The sequence below is a fragment of the Podarcis pityusensis genome (assembly GCF_964106645.2).
Source record: "Podarcis pityusensis genome assembly, chromosome: 9".
NCBI lineage: Eukaryota > Metazoa > Chordata > Lepidosauria > Squamata > Lacertidae > Podarcis > Podarcis pityusensis.
Window position 1 is genome coordinate 3,363,640 of NC_138034.1, and position 26,315 is coordinate 3,389,954.

Below are 26,315 nucleotides of genomic sequence, written 5' to 3' on the forward strand. Positions count from 1 at the left end.
AGTTCTGTTTCAGCAGTAGATGTGCTCTGCAGCTGTGTTTTGTGCAATACAGGAAAACTGAAAAATAATTATTTCTCCAGATGCCCCTGCTTGATTTCTTATATTGATTTCACTGTACTGATTTCTCCCACAATAATCTACACCCCTCTAGTCTGTCTGTGGCACTTCTTTTCAGCAAGATCTAGCAAGCACAGTAGTTGGATCTGCCCCATTGGATTTTAATCCCGGGTCCTAGTCCACCTCTTTGTCCAATTCTGAAAAACTGTTTGTACATGTTTCATCTGTTGTATAATGATGTTTACCAATGTAACACAGACTAGTGATTACTTTATTTTCCAAATAAACACACAAAATGCAATTTATAACCGATGGGTAGTAAAGTCCGCCAACAGGTCCTAACAAGTTAAAGAAGGGAGATTTCCAGAGGGGCGCTGAGTATTTTTTTTCCTGAAAAGTGGGTGTTAGGCCTAATAAGTTTGCAGTGGCAGAGGAATGGCCTGCTCTCCCTGCTTGCTCTCCACCCTGGTAGTGGAGCATGCAGCTTCGCCACTGTAAGTTTGGGAACCTCTGCTGTCAATCATGGCATGGCCAAGAAGGTTAACATTACTTAATATGACAGGAGATCCACATTATGAGATCCTATCTCAGAAACATATCCTGGAAGGCACTGAGGAGACATCCTGTGCTCCCAATACCTTGTATAAAGACCAGCATATGTAAGCCTAGCTACTGTACTACTAAAATCTAACCCACCTGTCATCATCCCCTGTCTGGCTCTGCAGATTCGGAATGAAATGTCTCAACAGTTGCTTTAAATTACTTTCTTTTGACCCCAAGTGCTCAAAAAAAAATAATAAAAAAAAAAAATTCAAACTTTCTCCAATTTCTACTTTTAGATAGGTATTTTTATTTATTTACTTGATGGGGGGCAGCTACCTCCTCTCTGCCCCCCACTGGCTCCGCACATGGGTAGGAGAGTGGAGCCCTGGAGACCCTCTCCCAAAGGAAGCCCCACCCTGTTGCTCCCAAGCAGTGCTTTTTTCTGGGGGGGGGGGCGCAGGGGCACACATACCCCTAAACATTTTGTGAATCTAAGTTTGGCCTCATTGAGGGGAAGTATTTCAAGATGAGTAGGAAAATGAGAATAGCCCCTAAACATTTTTTTAAAGAAAAAAAGCGCTGCTCCTAAGTAAGTGGGGAAAAGGCTCCAGGCAGCGCAGGAGATCTCAGCAAGGCATAATCATCCTGATAGCGCCAAGGCTGCAGGCAGGTGGATCCCGGCAAGGGGCAGCTGCAGATTCGTGCTTTGCAGGGGGTTGGACTAGATGACCCTCGGGCTCCCTTCCAACGCTCAGATTCCAGGAATTGTAGGCGATTCCCGGCGCGCCCCCGCGCCTCGCCAGCCAGCGGGGAGCGAGCAGCTGGAGGCGCCGCCGAGTCGCGGAGCTGAGGTCAGTTCCTCCGCCGCGCCGCCAGAAGGGGCGGAGGCGCCGCTTAGCCGGGCGCTTTGGCGGAGAGCCTCCCTCCAGCCTCGCCGGCCAAGCCGCTGCTCCAGCTGCAGCTCCGCCTCGCCAGGGCTGCCTGAGCTCTCTTTCTTCTCTCTCTTTCTTTCTCTCTTTCTCTTTCTCTCTCTCCGCCGGGTTCCTGTCGCCCTCCCTCCCTCCCCGCCAGCCCCTTTCTCTCCTCGGAGCCCTCGGCGTGCGCGCCCGGCTGCGCTGCCGGCCACCAAGCCGGGGAAGCGGCTGCTCGGAGCTCGCGCGCGCGTCCCTGCGCCATTTCGGAGGAGCGCAGCATCTCGTGTCCTTGGGAGGAGAGCGGAGGAGGAGGAGGAGGAGGAATCTGGGAAGCCGGTCCTCCTGCATCGGAGCTCAAGTCCCCAGAAGTCTGCGTTGGACTGGATCTGCGCCCGCGCCTTTCCATGCTCAGGTCAATGGGGAGCACAGAACTGGCGCCAGAGAGGTCCACTCACAGATGCGGACTCTTTATTTGGATGTAAGCCCCGCTGTCCCCGATGAAATTAACTGCCGGGTGAGCATGTATATTTACATAACTTCTTACATAAGATACCTGGTTTTTTGCCTCTTCAAGATAATTTGTCAACAAGGATGGACTTTGGCAAAGTCGAACATTTGGCACACCTCCCCCCCCCCCCCCCGCTTAAATATTTCTTCTTTTCAGGATCTTTCCTTTTGGTACAGTTGATTTTTCTTTATTTTGTACCCCCTCAGCTCGGCACCTTGGGAGGGGGCAGGAATTGTCTGCACTGCCCTAGATCTGATGCAGTGCACGCATTGTTGGGATACTGCCAGGGAGACAAAGTCCATCATGGCCCCAAGCCGTCTGCCGGACGATCCATCGATCTCCCGTAGGCACGCAGTATCATCAATTAGTGAAATGAGTTTCTAGAAAATATCGTTGTCACATTCCAGAGCTCATGCACACTCTATCAGCAGATAATGCACAGCCAAAAGTTGCACTCAGGAGAGCATTATTTACAAGTTTATTCAGTGTTGATCAGAACATGTTTTTGACTGCCTGCTTTAGTGCCTACGACACAGAGAGAGAAACGAAAGCAACAGAAAACATAAACATCCTGTGAACAGGAAATACACAGACTCTGTGACTCACAGCCTGCTCCCTTTTAAGGTGGAACGGAAATATCCTAACATCCTCCCCCTTTCCGTGTAACCTGTAGTACCTGTGGTTCAACCCAACTGCAACCTTTGTACGTAAACCTTAAGTTGTTCTCTGTTAACAACCTTAGACAACAGATCAGCAGGAATTTCATTTCCTGGCATGTAGGACACCTGAATGAGTCCTTTCTGAATACACTCCCTTGCACGATGTAGCTTAATCTGCAAGTACTTGGTCCTTTGCTTGCAACTCTCCGAGTTCAGCAAAGCCAAACACGATCTATTGTCTTGATACACTTGTATAGGACATTTCACAGAAATTCTGATGTCCCTAAACAGTTGCATCAACCATTCACAATCCATGAGTGAAAATGACAGAGCATTGAGTTCTGCTTCACAGGAACTTAGGCTCACTGTCGTCTGCTTCTTGCACAGCCAGTCAAACAGACAGTGGTTGTACATGTAGCATACTCCAGAAGTGCTTGTACCATCCGTGGTGTCACTTCCAAAACTTGCATCTGCAAAGATTTCAAGACCTCCAGTCTTCTGACTGGTGAACCTCAGCCTGTAGTGCATAGTCCCTTTCAAATAGCGGGCTATGCGCTTCAGAGCTTTCCAATCCTGAACAGAAGGATTGTTAGCATGTCTGTTAAGCAGGTTAGTGCTTACAGCAATGTCAGGTCTTGAGCATCTAGCAATGAAATTCAACTTGCCTAGAATGCATCTGTACAGCGTTGTGTCAGAAAACGCTTCAGCAGTACTGTCTACCAGGTAACCTGTCACCATCGGTGTGTCTGCTGGGTTTGCATCAACCAAATTCAACCTGGTTAATACATCAGCAATTTTCTGTGTTTGGTGTACCAGAAAATTACCCGTTTGGTCCCTCTCCACCTGCAGAGAAAGATAGTTGGATACCTCACCAAGATCCTTCATGTCAAAGTGCTCCTTCAGCTGAGCTAGGGTGCTTTGGTACAAAGCCTGATTCTTCCAAAACATCAGAAGATCATCAACAAAACATAAACAATACAGTTTGTTTTGCCCCTCCTCCTTGACAAACACACATGGATCAGCTTTGCCCTGGTGAAAACCTAGAGTAAGCAATGTCTCAGTGAGTTTCATGTTCCAACACCTGGCACTCTGCTTGAGACCATATAAGGATTTCCGCAGTTTACAGACCATTCCCTTCTGTATCTGCATCCCATCAGGTGGAAGCATAAACAGCTCCTCCCCCAAAATCCTGTACAAAAAAGCTGTATTAATGTCATGATGGGAAACATGCAGTTTCTCCTCCGCAGCGATCTTGAGCATCAGCCGAATGCTCTCATATTTGACTGTGGGTGAGTAGGTCTCGTGGTAATCCTGTCCTGGTACCTGTGAAAAACCTCTGGCAACCAATTTGGCTTTGTGTCTGACAACCTTGCCATTCTGGTCTGTCTTGGCCTTGAAGACCCATTTGCTGCCAACCAGTCTCATTCCTGGGACTACCGGTACCAGTTTGTCGGAGCCAGCCGTTACAAATGGTGCAGTTTAGCATAAAATAAAGACACAGAGAGCCAGCAATATTTTCAGGATGGTATGAGCTGCTCCTTTCGAACTTCCCTCTCCTCCTGTAGCTTCTTTATTATCCTTTGTCTCTCTCCAGCCGCATGGCCGTTTGCCAATGTCTCACGTTACCTCATCCGGTCAAGGCTTTTATTGCCCCCATCACCATATAGGGTCATCACTGCCCAGAGGAAACACAACTCCAATACATTCCAATACATTGTAAAGCTCAGAGTGCTGGTCAGCCGAGGTCAGGGGGCACCCTGCAATATTACAAGCCTTTGCCGTGGCTTTATGACTCCCACATGCCCTCTTTCTTTATTTTATTTCAGAGCCATATATATCAGTACCAATACGGTTATATCGAGCGCGATAAGCGACTCTTTGACACCGGAAGTGGGCTGCGGACTGGAGAACCATGCAGTACATATAGAAATTAAAGAAGGAATACATTGGATACAGCAACACAAAATAACACAAATAACTACTATAATGATCACTAAAATCAATAAATGTCGAAGCCAACTTCCATCCGGAAGCCAAGAATATAAGAATTCTGATTCCAAGCTGCATGGTAGGCTTCCTTTCTAGTTTATTAGCCATGCACTGGTGTCACTCCTATAGCACTGAGATTGGTCACTGTATGTTTCTGTAAGAGAACAAGAGCTATTAAAAGTGAAATTCAATGTATATTGACAGTTTGGATATATGCCCCATGATTCTTTCCCCTCTTTAATTTGAAAATAAATGGGGGCAGGCTCATGGAGGGTCAATTGTACTGGAGGCCAAAAAGTTTGCTTAGGGGATATAATATTAGTAAATTGAAAAGATCCATTGACAGGCACACCATGAAGCATTATGCCGGAATGACTGGCATACACACCCAACATTTAGAAGCATGCAATAAACTGGCAAACATAATCATATCTTGTACAAAAATATCATCCCTCCATATCTTATGATAATTTTCTCCCCTAAAAGTCTTATTCAACAACGCTGTTCTTCTAGTTCGAAAGTGGCTGAGCCGTGGATACTGCCAGCCAGAGTAGGAAGCTGACAACAGCTGCTTGCCAGCCGATGAGGTGAAATATGGTGGTTTCAACTGGACTGGTCGTCTGCTTCTCTTCCTTGTATAACGGTGCAGCAAAGGATGGCAAGGCAAATGGTTAGGAAGGCAAACACTGCCAGATGCAGCTCGTGTGCAGCACCTCTAGGTGGCGCATGCGGAAAGGTTTCAATGCTTCACCCACAAAATGTTGACAAAGTGTAGGGGAGTTCCGCATGCCTTGAGGCAGGACAACCCACTGATATCGCTGGGTGGGCTGCGAATTGTTATATACTGGCAATGTAAAAGCAAACTGTTCCCTGTCTGCTGGAGCCAGTGGGATGAAGATGGTTCAATGTGGCCGAATGTCAATTGTTCAGAAATAAGCTGGTCAGAGATAGCTGGTGCCGCTGCTGCGGATTTTTCTTTTGGTAGAGGCCACTGTTCTACCCCCACTGGGGTATCGGTGATCCTGGTTTGCCACACTGGAAACAAGTTGTATCGGTGGCTACAGGCTGGTTTTCATTTAGCGCTGTTGCCAGCAGATGAGCCTTGTGGGTGGCTGTACGTACAGACTGACAAATGCGAAGCATGGCTGCTGTGTCTGTGGCAGGATTGTGTATTATCGGTCGTAACGGAACCTTACAATCCTCATTGGCATTTTCAAAGGCCAATTGTTTGATAATTATTTGTTTGGCTTCAGGATTTTCAATTTGGCGACTCACTGCTGTAAGCAGCCTATCCATAAAGGAAGAATATGATTCTCTTGCCTCTTGCCTGATTGAACCCCACCTTGACTGAATACTGGTGGGTTCTGGGATTTTTCTCATTGTTTGTTTAGCAGCAAGAGCAGTGTCCCTCAATAAGATTTGCAGCAGTGTGGCTTGCACTGAAGCTTGAGCGAAGGGACCACGCCCCAACATGGCATCTGTGACGTCTGCAAGGGTAACATTTGGATTATTTCCTCTGACTTGTTGTAACAAGGCTGGAGCATAAGCACGGCAGGCAGTTTCCCATTCGTGGGCAAACAAAACACCAGCCGATGGGGGTAACACTGTATGGGCCAAAAGCTTGATGTCCTCTGGAACCAAGAGCTGGGCTAATGTGGCTTCTAAAAGCGCCTGCGTATATGGGGCTTGGAGTCCATTGGCCTTTACTGACTGTTGCAGCTCTCTCAAGATCTTAAAGTCAAAAGGTTGGTGTTGGGCTTGGGTGCCTGCTGGGGCACCAGCAGGGGGCACAATAACAGGGAATGCCATAGTATCCTGAATTAAGGAACAGGCAAGGACTGCACGTTGAAAAGGTTCTGGTTCTGCCGCTGAAAGAGCAGGATCATTGCCAGCCAGACCACGGTATTTTTGCAGGATTGGGTCCTCAGGTGAGGAACTGTAGTCCGGAGGTTTGGGGTCTGGAGCTGCTGGCAAAGCAAGTATTGGAACAGATGGCAGCACAGCAGGCTGAATTAAAGAAGCTGGAGGTTGTGTTGGCAATGCAGCCATGGAGATATTTTTTGGTGATAAAGAGCCCATGGCGTAACGAACCTTGCACCATGCATTAAGAATCCGAACACCTATGCTGGGGTGCCCATGAAAATGTGCCCCAATCTTGTCCCAAAGTTTTAATTCCCAAGTCCCATCTGCAGGAAACCAGGGGGAATGCTCTTCGATGGCCAGAATGAGCTGTATCAAATCACCCTCTGGAACTTCCAATTTGTTGGAGGAGAGGAGAAATTTTAAGTCTTTTAAAAATTTCTGTTGGGGAGTAGACAAAGAGCTGCCCATTTTTCTAAAATCAATATAAAAAAAAGGGATCGAACTCACCAGGGATCCGAAGATGATTAGTGCTTGAAACCCTTGCCGGGCGTGGTGAGCCGATGATATCCGTTGCTTGGATCGAAAAACCTCACACGGGTTTCTTTTAAAATCCTCTTAGTCTGCCTCAGACTGTTTCCTTTAAGTTGCCTCACACGGTTTTCTTTTAAAAGCCTCAGACGTATTCTTTTATTCTGCCTCACACGGGGCACCACTTGTCGGAGCCAGCCGTTACAAATGGCGCAGTTTAGTATAAAATAAAGACACAGAGAGCCAGCAATATTTTCAGGATGGTATGAGCTGCTCCTTTCGAACTTCCCTCTCCTCCTGTAGCTTCTTTATTATCCTTTGTCTCTCTCCAGCCGCATGGCCGTTTGCCAATGTCTCACGTTACCTCATCCGGTCAAGGCTTTTATTGCCCCCATCACCATATAGGGTCATCACTGCCCAGAGGAAACACAACTCCAATACATTCCAATACATTGTAAAGCTCAGAGTGCTGGTCAGCCGAGGTCAGGGGGCACCCTGCAATATTACAAGCCTTTGCCGTGGCTTTATGACTCCCACACCAGTTCCGAAGTTTGGTTCCTATTCAAGGAATCAACTTCAGCCTTCATGGCATTAAGCCAAGGCTCAGCATCTTTAGAGGTTAACTCCTGAACCTCTTTGAAGCTTGAAGGTTCCCATACCTTCTCTGAGCTACTAAGAACAGCAGTTGCTGTCTTAGCAAACTCATCAGCAAATCTCTTTGGAGGTCTGCCCTTGGTCGCTCTTTCAGATCTGCGTACTAGACGCAAGTCTTCTGGACTCATCTCCTCCTTCTTAGGAGAAAAATGACCAATGGTGAACAGTGGTTCTTCCAGATCATTGTCAGACGCATCAGATGGTCTGACTGAGGCCTTTGCGCTCTTGTAGTCTGCTGTGTCATCACTGTCACTGACACCAGCAGCAGCGCCGCCCACTGAACTGGAATCCGAACTCTGATCATCATCATCATCATCATCATCAGCTTCCTCAGCTTCCTCAACATTATCTGCTTTCTTCACATCACCTTCATCCTCCTCTGGGTAACTCTGGAAAATTCCCACATTTTCCCCCCACTTAGGATTGTACTCAACACTCTTTGTGAACTTAATGGACTTAGAGTCAGTCATCCACACCCTGTATGCACCTTTTTCGTACCCCATGAACAAACCATGTGCCCCACGCTTCCCAAGCTTGTTGCTTTGTGGGGTGTGTACCCACATGTCAGAACCAAAGATTCTCATGTGCTTGATGTTGGGTTTCTTACCAAACATCTTCTCATAGGGAGTACAGCCAATAGGTGATGACAATCTGCGATTAAAAGTGTAAACAAAATTTGACAGAGCCTCCCCCCAATACTTATCAGGGAGATTGGCATCATGCAACAATGTTTTCATTCCTTGCAGCAACGTTTGATTTGCTCGCTCCGCAAGCCCATTCATCCATGGCGATCTAGGCGTTGACAAGTCATGCTGGATTCCCTTCTCAGTCAGGAAAGCTTCAAACTGCTGAGAAGTGAACTCCCCGCCTCGATCAGTAAACAGACAGCCAATACGTTTACTGTGAACATTCTCCAACCAAGCACAGAATGCCTTGAACTTCGGAAACGCTTGCAATTTCTGCTCGAGCATAAACACATGAATGTACCTGGAAAAAGAGTCAATTAGAACCATGAAGTACCTTGCTCCACCCAAAGAGGGCGTAAGTGGACCAACCAGGTCTGCGTGCACTAGCTGGTAGGGTTTGGAAGCCTGCCTGCTAGACTCCTTGCCTTTTGGAGCAACCTTCACCTTGTTCTCTGCACAAGATACACATTTCATGTGAAACTTACAGGCTTTGATGTTCAAACCCTCAACCATCTCTGGCATCTTGGCCAGTGCCTTCCAAGAGAGGTGACAAAACCTTCGATGTGCATCGTGAATGCATCCTGCATGAAGTACTTTGTTAGTTTGTGCAACACAACAAGAATCAACATTAGACACAACAGCACCATTGTCATCATAAGTTATACAGAACAAGCCATCCATAAACTTTGCATGCAAAATGTCCTCTTTGCCTTTTCTGATGACACAGACGCTCCTCTTGAAGGAAATCTCAAAACCACGCCCAGTAAGCTGTGGGACACTGAGCAAATTGTCTGCAGCACCTGGAACATATAGTACATCTTTGATGGTAGTGTGCAGACTTGCCAGTCTCACAGTCCCTTCTCCTGCGATCCGCAATGTCTTTCCGTCAGCCAGGTGGATCTCACCTTCTTGAGGTTTGAAGGAGATAAAGAGATGGCGGTCTTTTGAGACATGGCGGGTACTCCCTGAATCAACAATAAACCTGGCTTTAGCCTTTGGTGAAGCTGTGCCAGCAAACAAAGCCTTGTTTTCCACTGGCGTGGGCTCTTCACCCTCCCTCTGCTTCTGGCCATCTGCAGGCGTCTGCCTCTGTTTACCTTTGCCCTTCCGGCCTCTGCAAAGGCGATGACCTTGGCTCCCATGAGAAACACAGCTCTCAGCTGCCGACTCCTTGGCTCCCCCTGGAGGCTGGAATGCTGCCTGGGATGACGTGACAGTCAGCTCCCCCTGCAGCTTGCAACCGGTGCCCTCGGCATCCCTGCATTCACTCGCATTCTGGGAAACAGCCAGGACCTCCAATGCAGTCAAACTCTGGGCTGGGATGACTGGCAGATGGGCTACTTTCAAAGCATTTCACATCTTACGTGCAGTGGTGTTGCCAACAAGCGTTTTAATTTCCTCCAGAGAGACGGACAAGACTATTATGTCTATCGCCCTTAAATCTTGGGCCTTCCATCTATCTGTCAGAGGAACTGGAGGGGCCTCACACACAGTATGCCACACTCCAAACTGACGCAGCAAACTCTCACACCACACAGCCCAGGTTTTATAATTGTGCCGATTTAACTTTGGGCACTCAGCAGCCTCAGAAGCTTGGAAAAACTCCATTCCAGCTTTTTACTTGAGCCTTGAGCCCTATTTCACTTCAGAGACTCCTTATCTTGGCTCCCATTAATCACGAAGTCTGCTTGGCTCGGCTCCCAGACCAATTAGGCCAGCCGGACATCTGAAGCCCTTGCCGCGGCAAACAGAAAAGCCTCACTTTCGCTTTTCCCACATACCTCAACGCAGTCTGTCGCAGTCTTACTCTCCTGTAAGTGCCGTGAATCTGGGCCCGAAACCTGTTGTTGGGATACTGCCAGGGAGACAAAGTCCATCATGGCCCCAAGCCGTCTGCCGGACGATCCATCGATCTCCCGTAGGCACGCAGTATCATCAATTAGTGACATGAGTTTCTAGAAAATATCTTGTCACATTCCAGAGCTCATGCACACTCTATCAGCAGATAATGCACAGCCAAAAGTTGCACTCAGGAGAGCATTATTTACAAGTTTATTCAGCGTTGATCAGAACACAGAAAAACATGACTGCCTGCTTTAGTGTCTACGACACAGAGAGAGAAACGAAAGCAACAGAAAACATAAACATCCTGTGAACAGGAAATATGCAGACTCTGTGACTCACAGCCTGCTCCCTTTTAAGGTGGAACGGAAATATCCTAACACACATCACATCCAGGGCAAATGATTATTTCATATCTTTGGAATGGGGGGGGGGTGTTTACACCTATTATTTTCTTGGTGGCTTCATGGAGATGTATCTAATTTGGCTTTACATTCAAAATACTTCATTCTTTGGCTTCAGTATTGTGCTTCAATAATATGACAAAACTTTATTTTCTGTCACTATGACCAGATACAATTATCATTTGGTCCTTTCCTCAACTTTTGAAGCTGCAGTCTTACACACGTAAGACCAAATGAACTTGGAAGGATCTGTGTAAACATGCATAGGATGGGCTTCAAGAATACACTGGCAGACTTGCACAAGTTTATTTAATGTTCCTAATTTGAATATGTTACTGCTGAGTGTCAGTTCCCTTTCTGCATAGCACATTCACAGTAATACTAAAGCAGAATTTCAGCAGAAATTTTGTAGACCTTTGAATTAGCTGAATTTGAAGACCTTGCCATGTTAACAAAAGACACTTCTGCTTGTGGGGTGGGTGTGTATCAAAGACCTCCCCATCCCAGTCTACACCCTCCTCCGTTTCACCTGCAAACTTGCTTCAGTGAGTTAGGGTGCCTTCCAGAATGCTTTTAGGGGAAAACAGGGCTGCCCATGGGCAACAACCCATCCATAGTTTGCTTGGCAAGACCTCTGGATCCAAGCCACAGTCCCACCCCCGATTTGTATCTTAAACCATGCCAAAGACTTGGAGAAGATTGCAGAAGATATATATGGGCATGCTCATGTATTAAGTGGAGATTCTTATTTCTGCCTGCATCTGTATACAATTTGAAATGGTGCTTATATATTTATTTATTATTAATTGCTTCAGGATGCTTCATGGGAAGCAATTCATAAAAAAAAAAAAAAATCCAAACAGGGTTCCCAATCATAAGGAAGAGCCCTATGTTCATACAACAGTTTTTAAAGACTGATCCAAGCACGCTTACTTGGAAGGATTTTCCATTGAAATCCATGGGACTTATTTCCATGCAAAGTGCTTGCGAGTGAGTATTGTTGTTGAATTAAAATGTGAGGAGTTGCATATACTTACTTAGAAACCCTTCTTCATATGCTTCCTTTGCAGCAGCTTTGGGACGAACGTCACATGTGAGCGGCTATGACATCTGAAGCAGGTGAATCGGTGCAAGATCGGCTTTTGAAATGCAGCTGAAGAAAACAAGAAAAGTCTTACCAATATTAACTGCCAGCCAAGGGAACAAAGGGCCTCGGTCATTGACTACATTGCCAAAGCAAACAAAAGTTGATAAAGCAAATACAATAAAAGCAAATGATGAAAACTGCAATTTTGCATATAAAGAAGCTGAGGGAAGTGAATTGTATCCAATAAGTTGTAATAAGTGTAGATGTGTGCAAGACATTTTGGCACTACAGTTGCATCAGCAGAAATGCCAAGATATTGAAGATGACTACCATGTCTGTAGCAAGTGCCCGTTGAGTGTGCTGTCCACTCTCAATTTTCAGATTGCGCCTGCAGTTGCACTGCAGGACACTGAAGCCCAAGAGAAAATGTCCCCCAGTAAGCCTCAAAGAGCCTTCAACGTAAAAAACTTTCAGCCAGACAAATATTATTGTGACAAATGCCGATTTTCCACAAAGGATCTCTTACAACATAAGAAACATGTAGCTCAACATGAAAAGATCAAATTTATTTGTTCCCAGTGCAATTGGGTGTCTTACACCAAAGGGGAATTCCAAAGGCATTTAGTGAAACATACTGGGAGATTTCCATACCAGTGCAAATACTGTGACTATGGTGCAGTTAGGCATGATTATATTGTCAAACACACAAAAAGATTACACGCAACTGAGAAGCAAGAAATGATTTCAGTTGCAAAAGTTGATCAAAAACGAAATTGTTCACCAGAGCATAATTTGGAGTGGAAGAAACATGTCCTGGAAGCTTCTCTGAAGGTCACACCTTCACGTTTATCTCAGATTTGTGGGATTAAAGATGAAATACCTGAAATTGATTCACCATCAGTTTATGATGAATGTAGTCAAAGTACAGCCTTCATACAAGATAAAAATGTAAATAAACTATCTGATGTCAGAATCCATAAAAATGAAGATATATTGATGGAAGTTGAAGTTTATTCTCCCAAAAAAGGGCCTATAACACCTGGAATGCCATTAACAGTGGTTGCACCTGCCAAATTTTGTGTTCCACATAATTGTTTGGCACAAATAGTAGAAATTAAAAGAAATAATGGTACACAGCAGTTGATTCTTAAACTCATTCCTCCGAAAGGAACTACCTCTGAAGCTATGAAATATAAAAAAGTAGAATCTGGAAACCAGTGTGCAGAACAAGAAGAAAAAACAGTAAATAACTGTGTGCCCCCAACGCTTGAATCCTGTGCTTTAGATAACGAGAATGACAAGAACTGTCTGCATTCTGCCAGTTCTACTACTTTGAACTGCAGCTTGATAAATACCCCGGAGGAAAATGCTATTTGCAAAGAAAACACACAGAGAGAATATGATCTTATACAACCTTTAGCAGAGTTTTCTTCTGAAAAAACAAATTGCCCAGAACTCTTTCAAAAGAGAAAATGTTCAGAAAATAAACATATAACTTCCAGTTCAGATCCAGCCATATGCCTAGTGGCTCCCTCTTCCGAAGATAAGAACAAGTCCCAAAATGATTTGTTAGCTACTGTCCAGAAAAACAATAGTTTACCGCCTTCCTCAGTATTCGGTAACATGCGCTTCACTTTAACCAATGCCAAAGAAGAACAGTGGAATGAGCTTAGAGTAGCTGCAAAAACACATTTGTTTGATTCCCATTTGTTTCACCCTTTTGAAAGAGCTGCAGTGTCACAGCAGAATAAACCTCTAGCTTCAGAGGAGTCTGAGAACGTCTTAGGTGTAATAAATGGAATTAATGTGAAAAGAAAGAAAGATAATATGGAAGTGGAAGCACACAGTATAAAATATGAAGGTGATTCAGTAGATGGTCCGGTGATCTCATCTGTGTTTTCCCTCAGCTCTGGCGCTGTAAATATCCCGGAAGGAATTAAGTGGGATGATACATTACAGAAGAAAAGCTCCACATCGTTGTTGCACAGAAAGATTGCTCAGCTGATGTCTGCTGTTGAATCGAATGTGAAATCTCAATTAGCTGCTTCATTAAGACACAGTAACAGCCAAGCCTCTAAGGAGAAAGTGTTATCGCCAGAAAAAAAGAGTGAAAAAACTAGCTCAAATATGATATCTGAACAAGAGCTTGTGCCTTCTCCTTGGAGACCAAAGGGCACCACTTTTTCTAATGAGTGTTCTAATAAGCAAGAACAACCATTGGAAACACTTAAAGAGGCTAAAACCAAAACCAGGGTGATTACAAAAACAAACACTGTTTCTCCGGCTTTCATTCCTCAAGGAACTTTACTGAGAGTGCTAAACTGCAGTAGTTCTGAGGCCCCAACTGAAAAACAAAATGGTGATGAAATGTCACCTTCCCCTTCTCGATATTGCAACAAAATGTTTATCCCAAGGCCAGTTCCTTGCTGTGTTTCTGCCATACTTGACAAAGGTCCAACTTTGCCAGCTGAGAATGAAGTTAATGAGGTTTCTAGAAATCTCTGTGTGTCACATAGTCACACTTGCCACTCTTTTAGTTCTGTGCCAAGTATCAGCCAACAAAATGGTATGTTGTCATGTCAAAAAGGCAGCAGCCCAAGTGGGCTAAGCAAAAGGGCCATGAAAGGTGAAGAGCCCCAGAACAAAGCTAAGCGAGCACATCCTGCAAACACTTTGCCCCAGAAGAGACTCACAGCTCAAGAGGAACGCTTCCTTAAAGTGGTGCCCACTCTCATGAGATGCCTTAGGCTTGTAGCATTCAAAAGTGATCAGCTAATAAAATGCCCTCATCGTAACCAGCCAGTAGTTGTCTTAAACCACCCTGATGTTGATTCACCAGAAATAATTAGTATCATGAAGGTTATCAATAAGTACAAAGGCAATGTCCTGAAAGCAGTTTTATCAGAAAGAACTATTAGTTGTCTCAGTGTGAAACGACATTATAAAAGACTGACTTTTCAGACTTTTGATAGATCATCTCAAGTGAAACAACAGAATGACACAAAAGAAGGTGCACAAAAATAACTGCAAGGAGGTGGATTCGTCAATAGTGGAAGCATCAAAACAAATGTTTAAATGCTGGTTTTGTAGTAGGGTGTATGCTGAGCAAGAAGAATGGATAAATCATGGGCAGAAACATTTTCTGGAAACCACAAAAGGGTGGGACAATTAGAAATTGAGCTACAGTCAATAAGCGTGAGCCAGGGAGGGAGGGCAGGAAAATGTTGGAGCAAAGAGAATGTTGACTACATGCGGTACCATAAGGAAACTGATCTAGTAGAAAAGAACTGAAAACAAATAGTTCTAGTAAAATGTTGTAGTATTTCACCTCAGGTTTTGGATGCTGAAAGTTTTTCAGTGTGCATTTAGTGCAGGGTCAACCTTTTCAGAGTCGAGGGCCATTCATTCGCATGCACACAGTCTTCCCCATTCATTCATTCTGGCCAGTCACTGTGAAAACAACGCTGGACTAGATGGGGCTTTGGTCTGCTCCAACAGAGCTCTTCTTTATAATTTTCTCACCCCTTTGGCATGCCAGGTGAAATTTAAAGGGACTGTTTTTCTGTGCCATTCCCTCCTGTCATCATTTTTCTTTGTCCCAATTTTATCTTGACATGCAGATCTTCAAGTCCCTTTGAGCATCAGATTTGATACTTGGCCAATGTGGAATGTGTGGCATGCTCTGTGGTTAGTTGCCATGAAGCAGGAAACTGAGAGAATACCGTATTTTTTGCTCTTATAAGACTCGCTTTTTCCCTCCTAAAAAGTAAGGGGAAATGTGTGTGCGTCTTATGGAGCGAATGCAGGCTGCACAGCTATCCCAGAAGCCAGAACAGCAAGTGGGATTGCTGCTTTCACTGCGCAGCGATCCCTCTTGCTGTTCTGGCTTCTGAGATTCAGAATATTTTTTTTCTTGTTTTCCTCCTCCAAAAACTAGGTGCATCTTGTGGTCTGGTGCGTCTTATAGAGCGAAAAATGCGGTAGGTTTTCAGGAATGGCTGGATCAGGTCCGAGGGCAGCTCTCTGTTGCTTTTGTTAAGTCTACAATTCTGTTACAGTGGTTCTGTACCTTGATTCTCGAACTTAATCTGTCCCGGAAGTCTGTTCCAAAACCAAAACATTCCAAAACCAAGGCGTTCTTTACCATAGAAAGTAATGCAAAACGGATTAATCCGTTCCAGGTTGTTGAAAAACTATCCCTAAAATGCTTTTCCCTACTGCCCCAATCAGTGCAATATTTTGATCTCTCTCCCTCTCTCATGGCTGGGGTTCAGAGCGCTGCCAGGATGCTTTTCCTCGCTGGCCCAACCAGCATGATTTCTCAAAAAATGGAAATGCAACACTAAAAACGGAAGCTCAGGATACGTTAAACTTCAAATAAAATAAAATAAAATAAAATAAAATAAAATAATTAGAATTGGACTCCTTGGCAGGTTTTGAATAAACACTCACAAATTTATTATTAATAACACATAAACAGATAAGTTAAGGATCTTTACAGTTTTACAATATGCAGAGAATTATAAGTTTGGAAAAACCAGAGAGAGGAGCTGAGGGAAGTCCGGGGGGGGGGGTATTTTGGGGGGGGGGTGAGAAAAAAAAGTTAGTGGAATTTTTTTTGGATAATATGTTTTATTGTTAAAATATGTTGTTATGTTCAATAAAATTATTTTTTAAAAAAAACTTCCAAATTTTTTTCGACAACTGGAACGCTCACTTCCGGGTTTGCAACGTTTGGGTTCTAAGTTGTTCATGAACTAGGCTGTTCGAGAACCAAGGTACCACTGTATTCTTTTCTGATAGATTACTGCAAGTTTGGGACCACATTGGTGCTATTTGTGAAGCTAAGATGTTTGGTCCTAATGTGCGCTGCTTTACATTGTTCTACATTTGCTGTGTTGTGGCCTGTTTGCGTTCTTCGGAGACATTCTTTTGGAACAGTCCTCTGATCATAGGGAATCAAGGTCTGCTTATTAGTAACCATTTGCTGGTATCCATTTTGTTCATTAGGAAGGACAGTGACCAGGCAGCATCTATGCAAAAGCTTCAGTCTGTTCAGGGAAATGTAAGTATATAATAATCGCTTTGCCACTATTGATTCAGGTTTCATTTATCTGTTTTCTTTTTTCATCATCTGTTTAAACAGCAAGGGTGCAGTCTGCTCAGGAAAGTGCCTTGTGTGAAGAAGCACTGCAAGAAGACAGTGCTCTTGCACAGCTCTCATTCATTTCCATAGAACTTCAGCAGGAGAACTTCTTGCTCTTTTTGGTCTAGTTTGTAAAGCAGTGCAGTTGTGCCAAGGCCTGAATATAGGGGACTTTTCTGACAATTAAAGAGATTGGCAGTCAAGACTTTGAAATAAAATGCCAATAGAAGAAGGCATTTTTTAAAAAATTGCCTTGTCACAAAAGAAAGTTCAGCATCAACTCTCTTATTAAGAATGATGAACACATTTCAACAGCCACTCTACTTTTACTTGGAAAAAGAAAGAAAGAAAGAAAGAAAGAAAGAAAGAAAGAAAGAAAGAAAGAAGAAGCTATTACATGTTTGGACTTAAATCACAACATGAAAAATGGAATATTTGTGGTGGTTGCTATTTTGACATCTTTTCTAATGTTTTTAAGTTGGATATTTTTGTGCTTCTGGACCCTAAATATTTTATCTTCTGAAACTTTCACAAAGCACATTTTATGGCTGGTCTTTTAAAAATTAAATTCTTTGTAATACAGTGTTAAAACTGAATGTCTGGTTCAATCAAAGTATCTGCTGATCAGTTCAGTAGAAGTTCTTTACCAGACTCTTCTCTTCCCCTCCTCTCTTTATGGCTGAAATGGCTGTTCTTTGGGTCAGTTCTCATGTCTGCCTTTCACACCACTGCAAGTACGTGAAAAGTTGTAAGAATCTGATGTATTTCAGTGACTGAAAAGGATGACGAGAACTAAGGTTTTGCCTTCGTTGCTTGGTCAATTAGCAGCTAAGGCTGTAATAGTGCAATGGGTCGTGAATGTGGTTAAACCTGCCCTGCGCCCACCTCTCACCTCTTTCAGTGCCTGATTTCATGGCTGATGTTCTCTGGTTTCATAGCAACCTTGGATATGCAGATTGGCAAAGCCCTTTTTGGCTGTCACTTGCTTATTTCCTCCTTTATTCCTTTAAAAAGTCTTGCCTGCTTTAGTCTGGGGCAGCAGAGCCTCAGTTCAGAGATCTGAATTTCAAGGTTCATGAGCAACTTGCATGAAATTTAACCTCATCTATGTTAGTACCTCACAGGCTAGCAATTGCTTGTTTTTTTTAGTCTTGGTTGTTTCAACAGTCCTATAACCTTTTAATTAGAACAAGATGGACAATACTTCATCTTTACATATGTGATACTGGAACAACTAGGGCATTCATATTCCAGGGTACTACCATGCGTGTTTGTTCAGAACTAAGTCCTGTTATTTGGTGGTCTTTGTTCCCAGAAAAGTATAAGATTGCAACCTAGGGCCAGAACAGATGAGAAGCCGCTCTTGCCATTAGGAAAAATGTGGATGGCTTTTAAAAAGTGAAACTGTCAATTGTGTGAATATTGTCTTGTCTGATTTGGCCCTTTCTCTGACATCAGGAAGAAATGTTCTTTGGAATGCACTGGCCTAGCAAAAATGGAGGATTTGAAATCTGTACAGCTTTATAAGCACATTAGATATGGCATAAATGTTGTTAAGGTAAAGGACCCCTGGACAGTTAAGTCCAGTCAAATTTGACTATGGGGTGCAGTACTTATCTCCACTTTCAGGCCAAGGGAGCCAGTGTTTGTCCACAGACAGCTTTCCAGGTCATGTGGCCAGCATGACTAAACCGCTTCTGGTGCAACAGGACACCATGGTGGAAAGCAGAGTGCACGGAAATGGCATTTACCTTCCTGCTGCAATGGTACCTATTTATCTATTTTGTGCTGGTATGCTATCAAATTGCTAGATGGACAGAAGCTGGGACAGAGCAACGGGAGCTCACCCTGTCGTGCGGATTTGAACTGCCCACCTTACGATCGGCAAGCCCAAGATGCTCGGTGGTTTAGACCATAACGCCACCTGCGTCCCTAGGAAATATTGTAATGTTTTGTCTCCAGAGGATCCTGTAAACAGAACACTTTGTACAGTATAGCCATATGATTAGTTCCTCTAAATTGTATTTTGTTCATAATATAGACACTGTTTTATTTTAAAAGGCTAATTTTTAGTAAATTGCTAATTGTATTGCAAGTTTCATGGTAATTCCTTTTCCAGTATACTCCAAATGCTGCTTTTTGAAGGGAACCAATGTTCCATTAAGTCTAGTTTATCCAGATGTCGTTGGGCAGGTGGTAGAAGGCACTGGAATCTTAGTTGCAGCATCAGTGGGATGCCATAAGCCTTAGAGATGCATGAACAACTCTCATGAGAAAGCTGGAGCTGCCCTTGTTACATTGCCACTTTAACTGAGCCTCTGCCTGGCTTCTCATCCTGCTCAACAGTTAAAGGACTCCCACCCAATGGAGCCAGTTCTGTGTCAAGTTATTCACAGGGAGAGTGTCTGAGACTGGGCAGAGAAGGGATGGTGGAGACCGCCTCCCCATCCTGACCTTTCCAGGGAGGAGGAAGAGGAAGACAATATAGATTAACAGCAGGGGTTTGAGGGAGGTCACAGCTCAGAGGCAGATGAGGGGGAAAGCTGGGAAATAATCGGAGAGCCAGAACAACACCTGACTGACACGGTGTCTTTAGAAAGCATTCCAGACCCTTCCTCTCCCAGAACCTGGTGAGCCTTAAAAGTAGGAGAGCAAAGAGCTCAAAGACAGAGGGCATGTAACAGTACTTGTATAGGAGATGAATGAGGAAGTGGGAGAGATGGGTGTGTGTGTGGGAAATCACTCAGGACAATGCCATTATCCAAGAGGCTGGGTTCTATAGCCTCTCTCTGTAAAAACTGAAATAAAACAGGACAGTAAGAAACTTTTATACTTATACTTTCCTGAGCAACCATCCAGGAGCCGCTGACAACATCCTGATGAAGAGGAGCTCTGCTAGAAATGCTTCCACTAGGCCGAGTCAGATTATGGCTGTGTTTCTCTTGCCATGCCTTACACAGTGTAATCTGGAGCTCTGCTTGTGCAAAAGATGTCCCCTTGGTTTCTTGGGAGTCTTCTGCTTTGCCTTGTCAATATCTGCTTTTCTATTAAACTTTGCTGCATGTGGCGTTCTTCCATTACCTCTTCCTCTGCTGGAAAAACAACAACAACAGTTCAAACCCACACAGTGCATGGGTGGGGACCTAAGCAGTGCATTCAAAATATTGCTGGTTGTGATGTACGTGTATGCTCCGTGTGATGGGTGGAGGGAAAAGCACAGCTGCTTCTGCATTGCATACATGCATAGACCACCCTGAAAAGCGCCAGTTGCACTTTGCTTTTTCTATTTGCCTGTGTCGGCCCTAATCCACTGAAGTGTTCATCCGTCATCCACTTTTGATATATTTTGATATTCTGAGGCACCTGCTGTCAGAAGCAGTAGTCAGTTCTCTTTCCATATCTTGTCTGACTTGGATGCTACTTTGAGGAAGCAAAGACTGCAATATGATTGTCAGAATTGGGCCGTGCTTCTGGGACTAGGCACTGGTGTGTCCTGGCTGTGTCTGCCACATCTTAAAAGATTACAAAAAAAGAGAACATGTACTATAGTGCATTGTGGGTAACAGGTGGTTTCAGTGATTCTTCTCCAAGGCACCAGAGTTTGGCATTTACTATTAAAAATGTATACATAGTAATAGTAAGTTTGAGTTAGGGCACAAAGCGGCAGAGATCACCACTACAGTGGTGCCTTGCAAGACGAAATTAATTCGTTCCGCGAGTTTTTTCGTCTTGTGGTTTTTTCCGTCTTGCGAAGCACGGTGTCGGAAAAGTTTTGGAAAAGCTTCAAAAATCACCAAAGTCTTCAAAAACCTCAAAAAAGGCTACCACACCGCGTGCTATGAGTTGCTCCTCGAAGTCAAGTTGCAACTGTATTAACGGTTTTAAGAAAAAGGAAACAAACTTGCAAGACGTTTCCGTCTTGCGAAGCAAGCCCATAGGGAAAATCGTCTTGCGAAGCAACTCAAAAAACCAAAAACCCTTTCGTTTTGCGAGTTTTCCGTCTTGCGAGGCATTCGTCTTGCGAGGTACCACTGTATAGAAGAGAGTGTCCCTCCAATCTCCAAAGCAGACAGGATCACCAGTGAGGTTGCTATAGCCTCCCCTGTCCGTCACAGAAGAAGATGCAGTCTGAGGAAGAAGGTGAGTGTTGACCTTGTAGAAGTTCTTGGTTTTGGAGACTGGGGGTGAGTGGGGACTCAAGCATTCCCAGGCATATCTGATGATTTTGTGTGCACCCAGATGTCATATAACTCTATAGGAGGGTGGAGAGCAGGGTTTCAGTGTCAGCTACAACATCTGCTTAGAGTAGTTTCCCAATCCAAATGCCAGGTATGTGCTAGAAGGAACTCTACACTTCTCCCCTATCCTGGCCAGTGGTTCTTTTATGTCCTGCCTGGGTTATGGGTCATAACTCGCTCCCAGGAACAGGAGGAATTTAGACCTGTTTCTGGGAGCATTCTCCTTGATGTGAACATTGCAGGTTTCATATTTGATACACACGCAACAGTTTTGTAATTCTACCGTTAGGAAGAGTCATTGTGTGCTACAAACTACAATATGTTTTGTTTGGGTTTATTGTCTGTGTTTAGCTAAGACAGGGTCCTCTAGGTGGGATGGTGCACTTGCTGGCCCCAGTTTGGCTTGGGGTGGATGTGAGGCCTGGGCAAATAAAAGGGTATTTTCATAACACTTGAAAACATTGCAGTTGGTGCCAGGCAGGCAGTACCTGTACAGATCGGGTACCGCAATGCATATTCCCACCTCAGAAGGTGGGATGATTTGTAGAAGAGCCTCTAACCCAGGGGTCAGAAACTTTTTTCAGCCATGGGCCGGTCCACCGTCCCTCTGACCTTGCGGGGGGCTGGACTATATTTTGAAAAAAAAAAATGAACGAATCCCTATGCCCCCAAATAACCCAGAGATGCATCTTAAATAAAAGGATACATTCTACTCATGTAAAAACACGCTGATTCCCGGACCGTCTGTGGGCCGGATTGAGAAGGCGATTGGGCTGCATCCGGCCTCCGGGCCTTAGGTTGCCTACCCCTGCTCTAACCTATGTAATAATCGGGCAGCTCTGCAGGCCAACCTGCAGAACAGTGAGACTGAATGGAAAGAAAAGGGAAAGAGTGGGTGTCTGGAGGCTCAATTGTAAGTAAGCACAATATTATGTGAATTTGTTGCCTGTTTACATTGCATAGAAGTTAGACTGATGCCTTAACTTGCTGTTTCCAAGCTGTAGAATGCATGCATGAATTTCTAAGTGGTTTAACTCTTCTCTCAAATGGAAGACTAGGATAACAACCCCAGTTGCTTACAAAAACGGATGCTTTTTGCCATTGGAACAGCAGTAAGTCTTGCATGATGCCAACGCCATGATCAGCCACCCACTGTTCCCTGTCACTAACATAAAAAGGTACTTTAAGGAAAAGCAAAAATGCCATTGTTGAGAAGATGATCTAGTGCCTCCCTATTAGATGAAAAAGTATTTGAAGATGGTGAAAGGGCTGTGTCATAATCTTCCTGTTGGATCTCTTCCTGTCGAGTCTATCACAGTCTTGCTGTGCGTACAGAAAATGAATTTCATTATGTTTTATCTCTGTTTGCTTCTGTCCGTTTATTATTTTTCTCACCCGTGATGTGTCCAGAATCTTAAAGAAGTCTGCTACCAAAACTTAGCAGTCATTTCTCAGGATTTCCCCTGCAACATTTTAAGTTATTAACAATAGAAAATTAATTTGCGGAAAGTTTTACATTTCAGGCAGTTGGAGATTGAGCGAAGGAGGATAGTTCTAAGGGCAAACCACACCTTTAAGGGGTCTTTTAAACTGGCTCCTTTTTCTTTAGAATGAAAAGTACCATAGCTCCTGGCCTCTGATCTGGAACAGGCTTCTGATCTGGATTGAGGCTCCAAACTATGTTTTTTCTACACATTCACTCCCTCTTAACACTTGCTCCTGAAAGTGCTGTTTCTGAAAAACAGATCCAGATAACCAGCGTCATTCTGTTACGAGTGTGTACTTGGACTCCCATGTGCACAGCCAGTGTGTTCATATACATATTGCTGAGAGGTTTCCATTCTTTTGCTGGAGTTATGGCGTGCGCTTCTTATGGTGGTATTAACCCTTAACTTTATGCCCACAAGAAACTCTCACACAAAGAAAGAAAGAAAGGTTGGTTTATTATATAAAACAGGAGTGACAGAATATATTAAAATGCTGCTTTAGACAGCAGTTACAGTAGTAGCAGGTAGCAAATTTACAATACATACACACCTTAGTTAAAGAGTATTCCCTAATTATTCTAAAAGACCTACAGAAACGTGGGCATAAAATAGAAGTCGAGAGAAGGGCGGTTTATGTGTTTGACATGAGCATGTCACATGGTGTGTGCACGTTGCCACAGAATATTGAGGGGGCCTGGCTCCCTCCTTGAAAATTTTTTTTTGGGGGGGGGAGGCTGCTTGCCCCATATGGTGCCCCTATTTGCAACTGCCTGGTGGTTCAAACAATCTTTGGGTTGCTTTTTATTATTATTATTAAAGGAGTTGAATCTCCACTACTTCCTTTAGGGTCCTTAGGCTACCGACTCTCACAAGAAGGAATGAACTGGTGTCGTTGGGATTCAGCAAGTCTGCTTTATGTTACGAGTGCCACTGGGGATAGGCCAAAAAACACTTGGTGAGCCAAGCTGGAGGAGTCTCTCTGCCGCTCAGGAACTCATCCCCTTGGGCCAGTGGTCCAGGACACAGTGCTGACCAGCCACTTGCGGCTCTGCCAGCACTTCAGGAAAGTGACAAAACTTTGTCTCTTTAAATGGAGGGAAACCACAGCTGCCTTGTGGCTTGAAATTAAGTCATCTGACACAGAAAATAAATAAATAAACAAACAAACAATTATTGCTGGTCTTGTGCGATTCTTTCATCACCATCTTATTTGTATGCCACCTTTCCCTAGTTAAAACCAGGGTGTTTTTCCCCCAACTGGAACTCACCAGAATTCAGTTCTGGCACCTCTCAAGTGGGCGCCATTGCCATTCTAAGAGAACAAGGGAGGCGTTCATGATGAGTTCTGGCGCCTCTTCTTCTAGAAAAATAGCATTGGTCAAGGTGGCTTACAATGTGAGAAGATTTACATAATTGCAAAAGTAGTCATAAGCTATAAATAAAACACATCAAAAAGTGTGCCACAAATTTCCCCATAAATTGTAATACAATTTAAAAATAGACAAGAAATTAATATCAATAATGACAACAACCCCCCCCCCCCAACAAAACCAGCTAAAGAATGTTCCAGCCCAAGAGTCAGCTTTTGTAGCTGGAGTCAGTCTGGCCCCGTCCCCCCAGGTCAGGTAGATAAAGGTTTGCATGGCAGAGAGCAGGGCTTCCAGAACTTACACCCTCAAGATCACTTGAAAGGCCTGGGACTAGATCTGTCTTAATTGCCCGTTCCTCCAGCTGTGGCTGTATCCCTTGCAGGGTCTCTTAGAACGAAACTTCCCCAGGAGAAGCACAGCAGCCAGTGAGGCCAACTGCCGTCATGGCTGATTCCACCTGATGTGGCTACTCCATCCTTTTTTGGTGGAGGACCTTTTATGAAAACTGTGAGTGAGAGGGAGTTCTAGGGCTGGTTTTCTTTGGATTTTAAAAATTATTTCATGTATCGCCTTCTCTACTTGTGCACTTGCCATTTGTGAAAGAGAGGTAGAGTCCTATGCCGGTCAAGAGCTTTATTTTTGGTTAAGGGGAGTGATGGCAGCAGGAAAATATTAAGTGAAAATAATGGGCCTGCTGAGGGCACCAGTCTCCATGTGGGAGTGGCCCAAAGGGCCACAATAAATGTGATAATGTGTACCCCTGTAAATCCTTGAGTGTGCTTCTAATTGAGAACTTATGGTAGCCTGTTACTTTATGAAACTGATAATTTTGCAACATGTGCCACCCTCATTGGGGGCAGGAAAACTGCTAATGCAGTCATACCTCATGTTGCGTCTGCTTCAGGTTATGTGTTTTTGTGTTGCATCCTGAGGCAACCCAGAAGTACCGAAACGGGTTTCTTCTGGGTTTTGCCGCTTGCGCATGTGCAGAAGTGCTAACATGTGCAGACTTACATGTGCCGACGTAGTGCTTCTGCTTGCGTCAGTTCCCTGTTATGGACAGGCCTCCGGAATGGATCCCGTCCATAACATGAGGTTCCGCTGTACGTAAATCACAAGATACAGCACAAAAAGTTGCTACAACATGCACACAAAAAACTTTATGTAACGCAGTGCATTCATGTGAAGGCCATGAAACAGGGTGGGAATCAGAGCCTAGTCAGCAGAATTAGCCAATGTTGTGCACAAGTCTAATAACTTGGAATGAGGTAATGAGAAATACTTTTATGCATATGATTGGTCTATCAATGAGGTAATGATGTACCGTATTTTTCGCTCTATAAGACGCACCAGACCATAAGACGCACCTAGTTTTTGGAGGAGGAAAACAAGAAAAAAAATATTCTGAATCTCAGAAGGCAGAAAAACAAGAGGGATTGCTGCGCAGCGAAAGCAGCGATCCCTCTTGCTGTTCTGGCTTCTGGGATAGCTGCGCAGCCTGCGTTCGCTCCATAAGACGCACACACATTTCCCCTTACTTTTTAGGAGGGAAAAAGTGAGTCTTATAGAGCAAAAAATATGGTATATGACTGGTGGAAATTGAAATGCTTTGTTTGAAACTTTATAAATACTGCTGCCTGGACCACTGGGTGGGGTTGCAACCTTTGTGGAGCTATCCCATTGTAACCTATTGCTTTGCAAGAACGTTGGACACCTAACTCCTCTCGTTTCTGAGTTTTATTGGCGAAAACTCAGAAGATAAGGCATTTTTGGGTTTGCTACATCCATGCTGCCCTACTGTTGGCCCAACTGGAAGAAAAAGTAGGTGGCACAGGGCTGCACAGGGACAAGTGCCCCCCCCCCATTTCACTTGCCATAGCTGCCTCAAAGGAGGGGCGCTGTATGGGTGGCACCAGCCTGGCCCTTGCTGCTGGAGCAACACCCTTTGACTGCAGCCTGGCTCTTGAGCCCTCCCTACCCCACTCTCCCTAAGCCAGCCCCTCGGGGTCCCTGGAGGGCAACATGAGAAGCATGCACTAGCCATGTGCCCTTCCATCCCAGCCCCTCAGTGAGGCTGCGATCAAAGGGCGCATGGCGTCCTCCTCATGCCACCCTTCCTGAGCCGTTTTGTGAGGCTGGGATCTGATCAGCACCCCTGGCCTCAAGTACACAAGAAAGGGAATGTATTAGCTGGAGTGGGGACATAGTTGAAATATATTGGGGTTGTAAATGGGGTGGGCAGATATGTTAGTTTTGGTTTCTCTCAGCTTCTCATTTTTCCAATCATAAGTTCAGTTCTTTACCTTGCTATATCATTTTGTGAATGATTTATTTTTAAGT

The 26,315-nt window shown here is 44.4% G+C and overlaps 1 protein-coding gene across 1 annotated transcript; it reads left to right on the forward strand.

Annotated features, from left to right (window-relative positions):
- The first annotated feature begins 1,444 nt into the window (after window positions 1–1,444).
- On the forward strand, window positions 1,445–18,969 carry ZNF518B (zinc finger protein 518B). The gene is given in 6 exon segments (XM_081021519.1): window positions 1,445–2,028; window positions 11,718–14,724; window positions 14,726–14,893; window positions 16,745–16,760; window positions 16,762–16,799; window positions 16,881–18,969. Coding segments are annotated over 5 exon segments (3,189 nt in total). The 5' UTR covers window positions 1,445–2,028; window positions 11,718–11,794; the 3' UTR covers window positions 16,918–18,969.
- The last annotated feature ends 7,346 nt before the right edge of the window (window positions 18,970–26,315 follow it).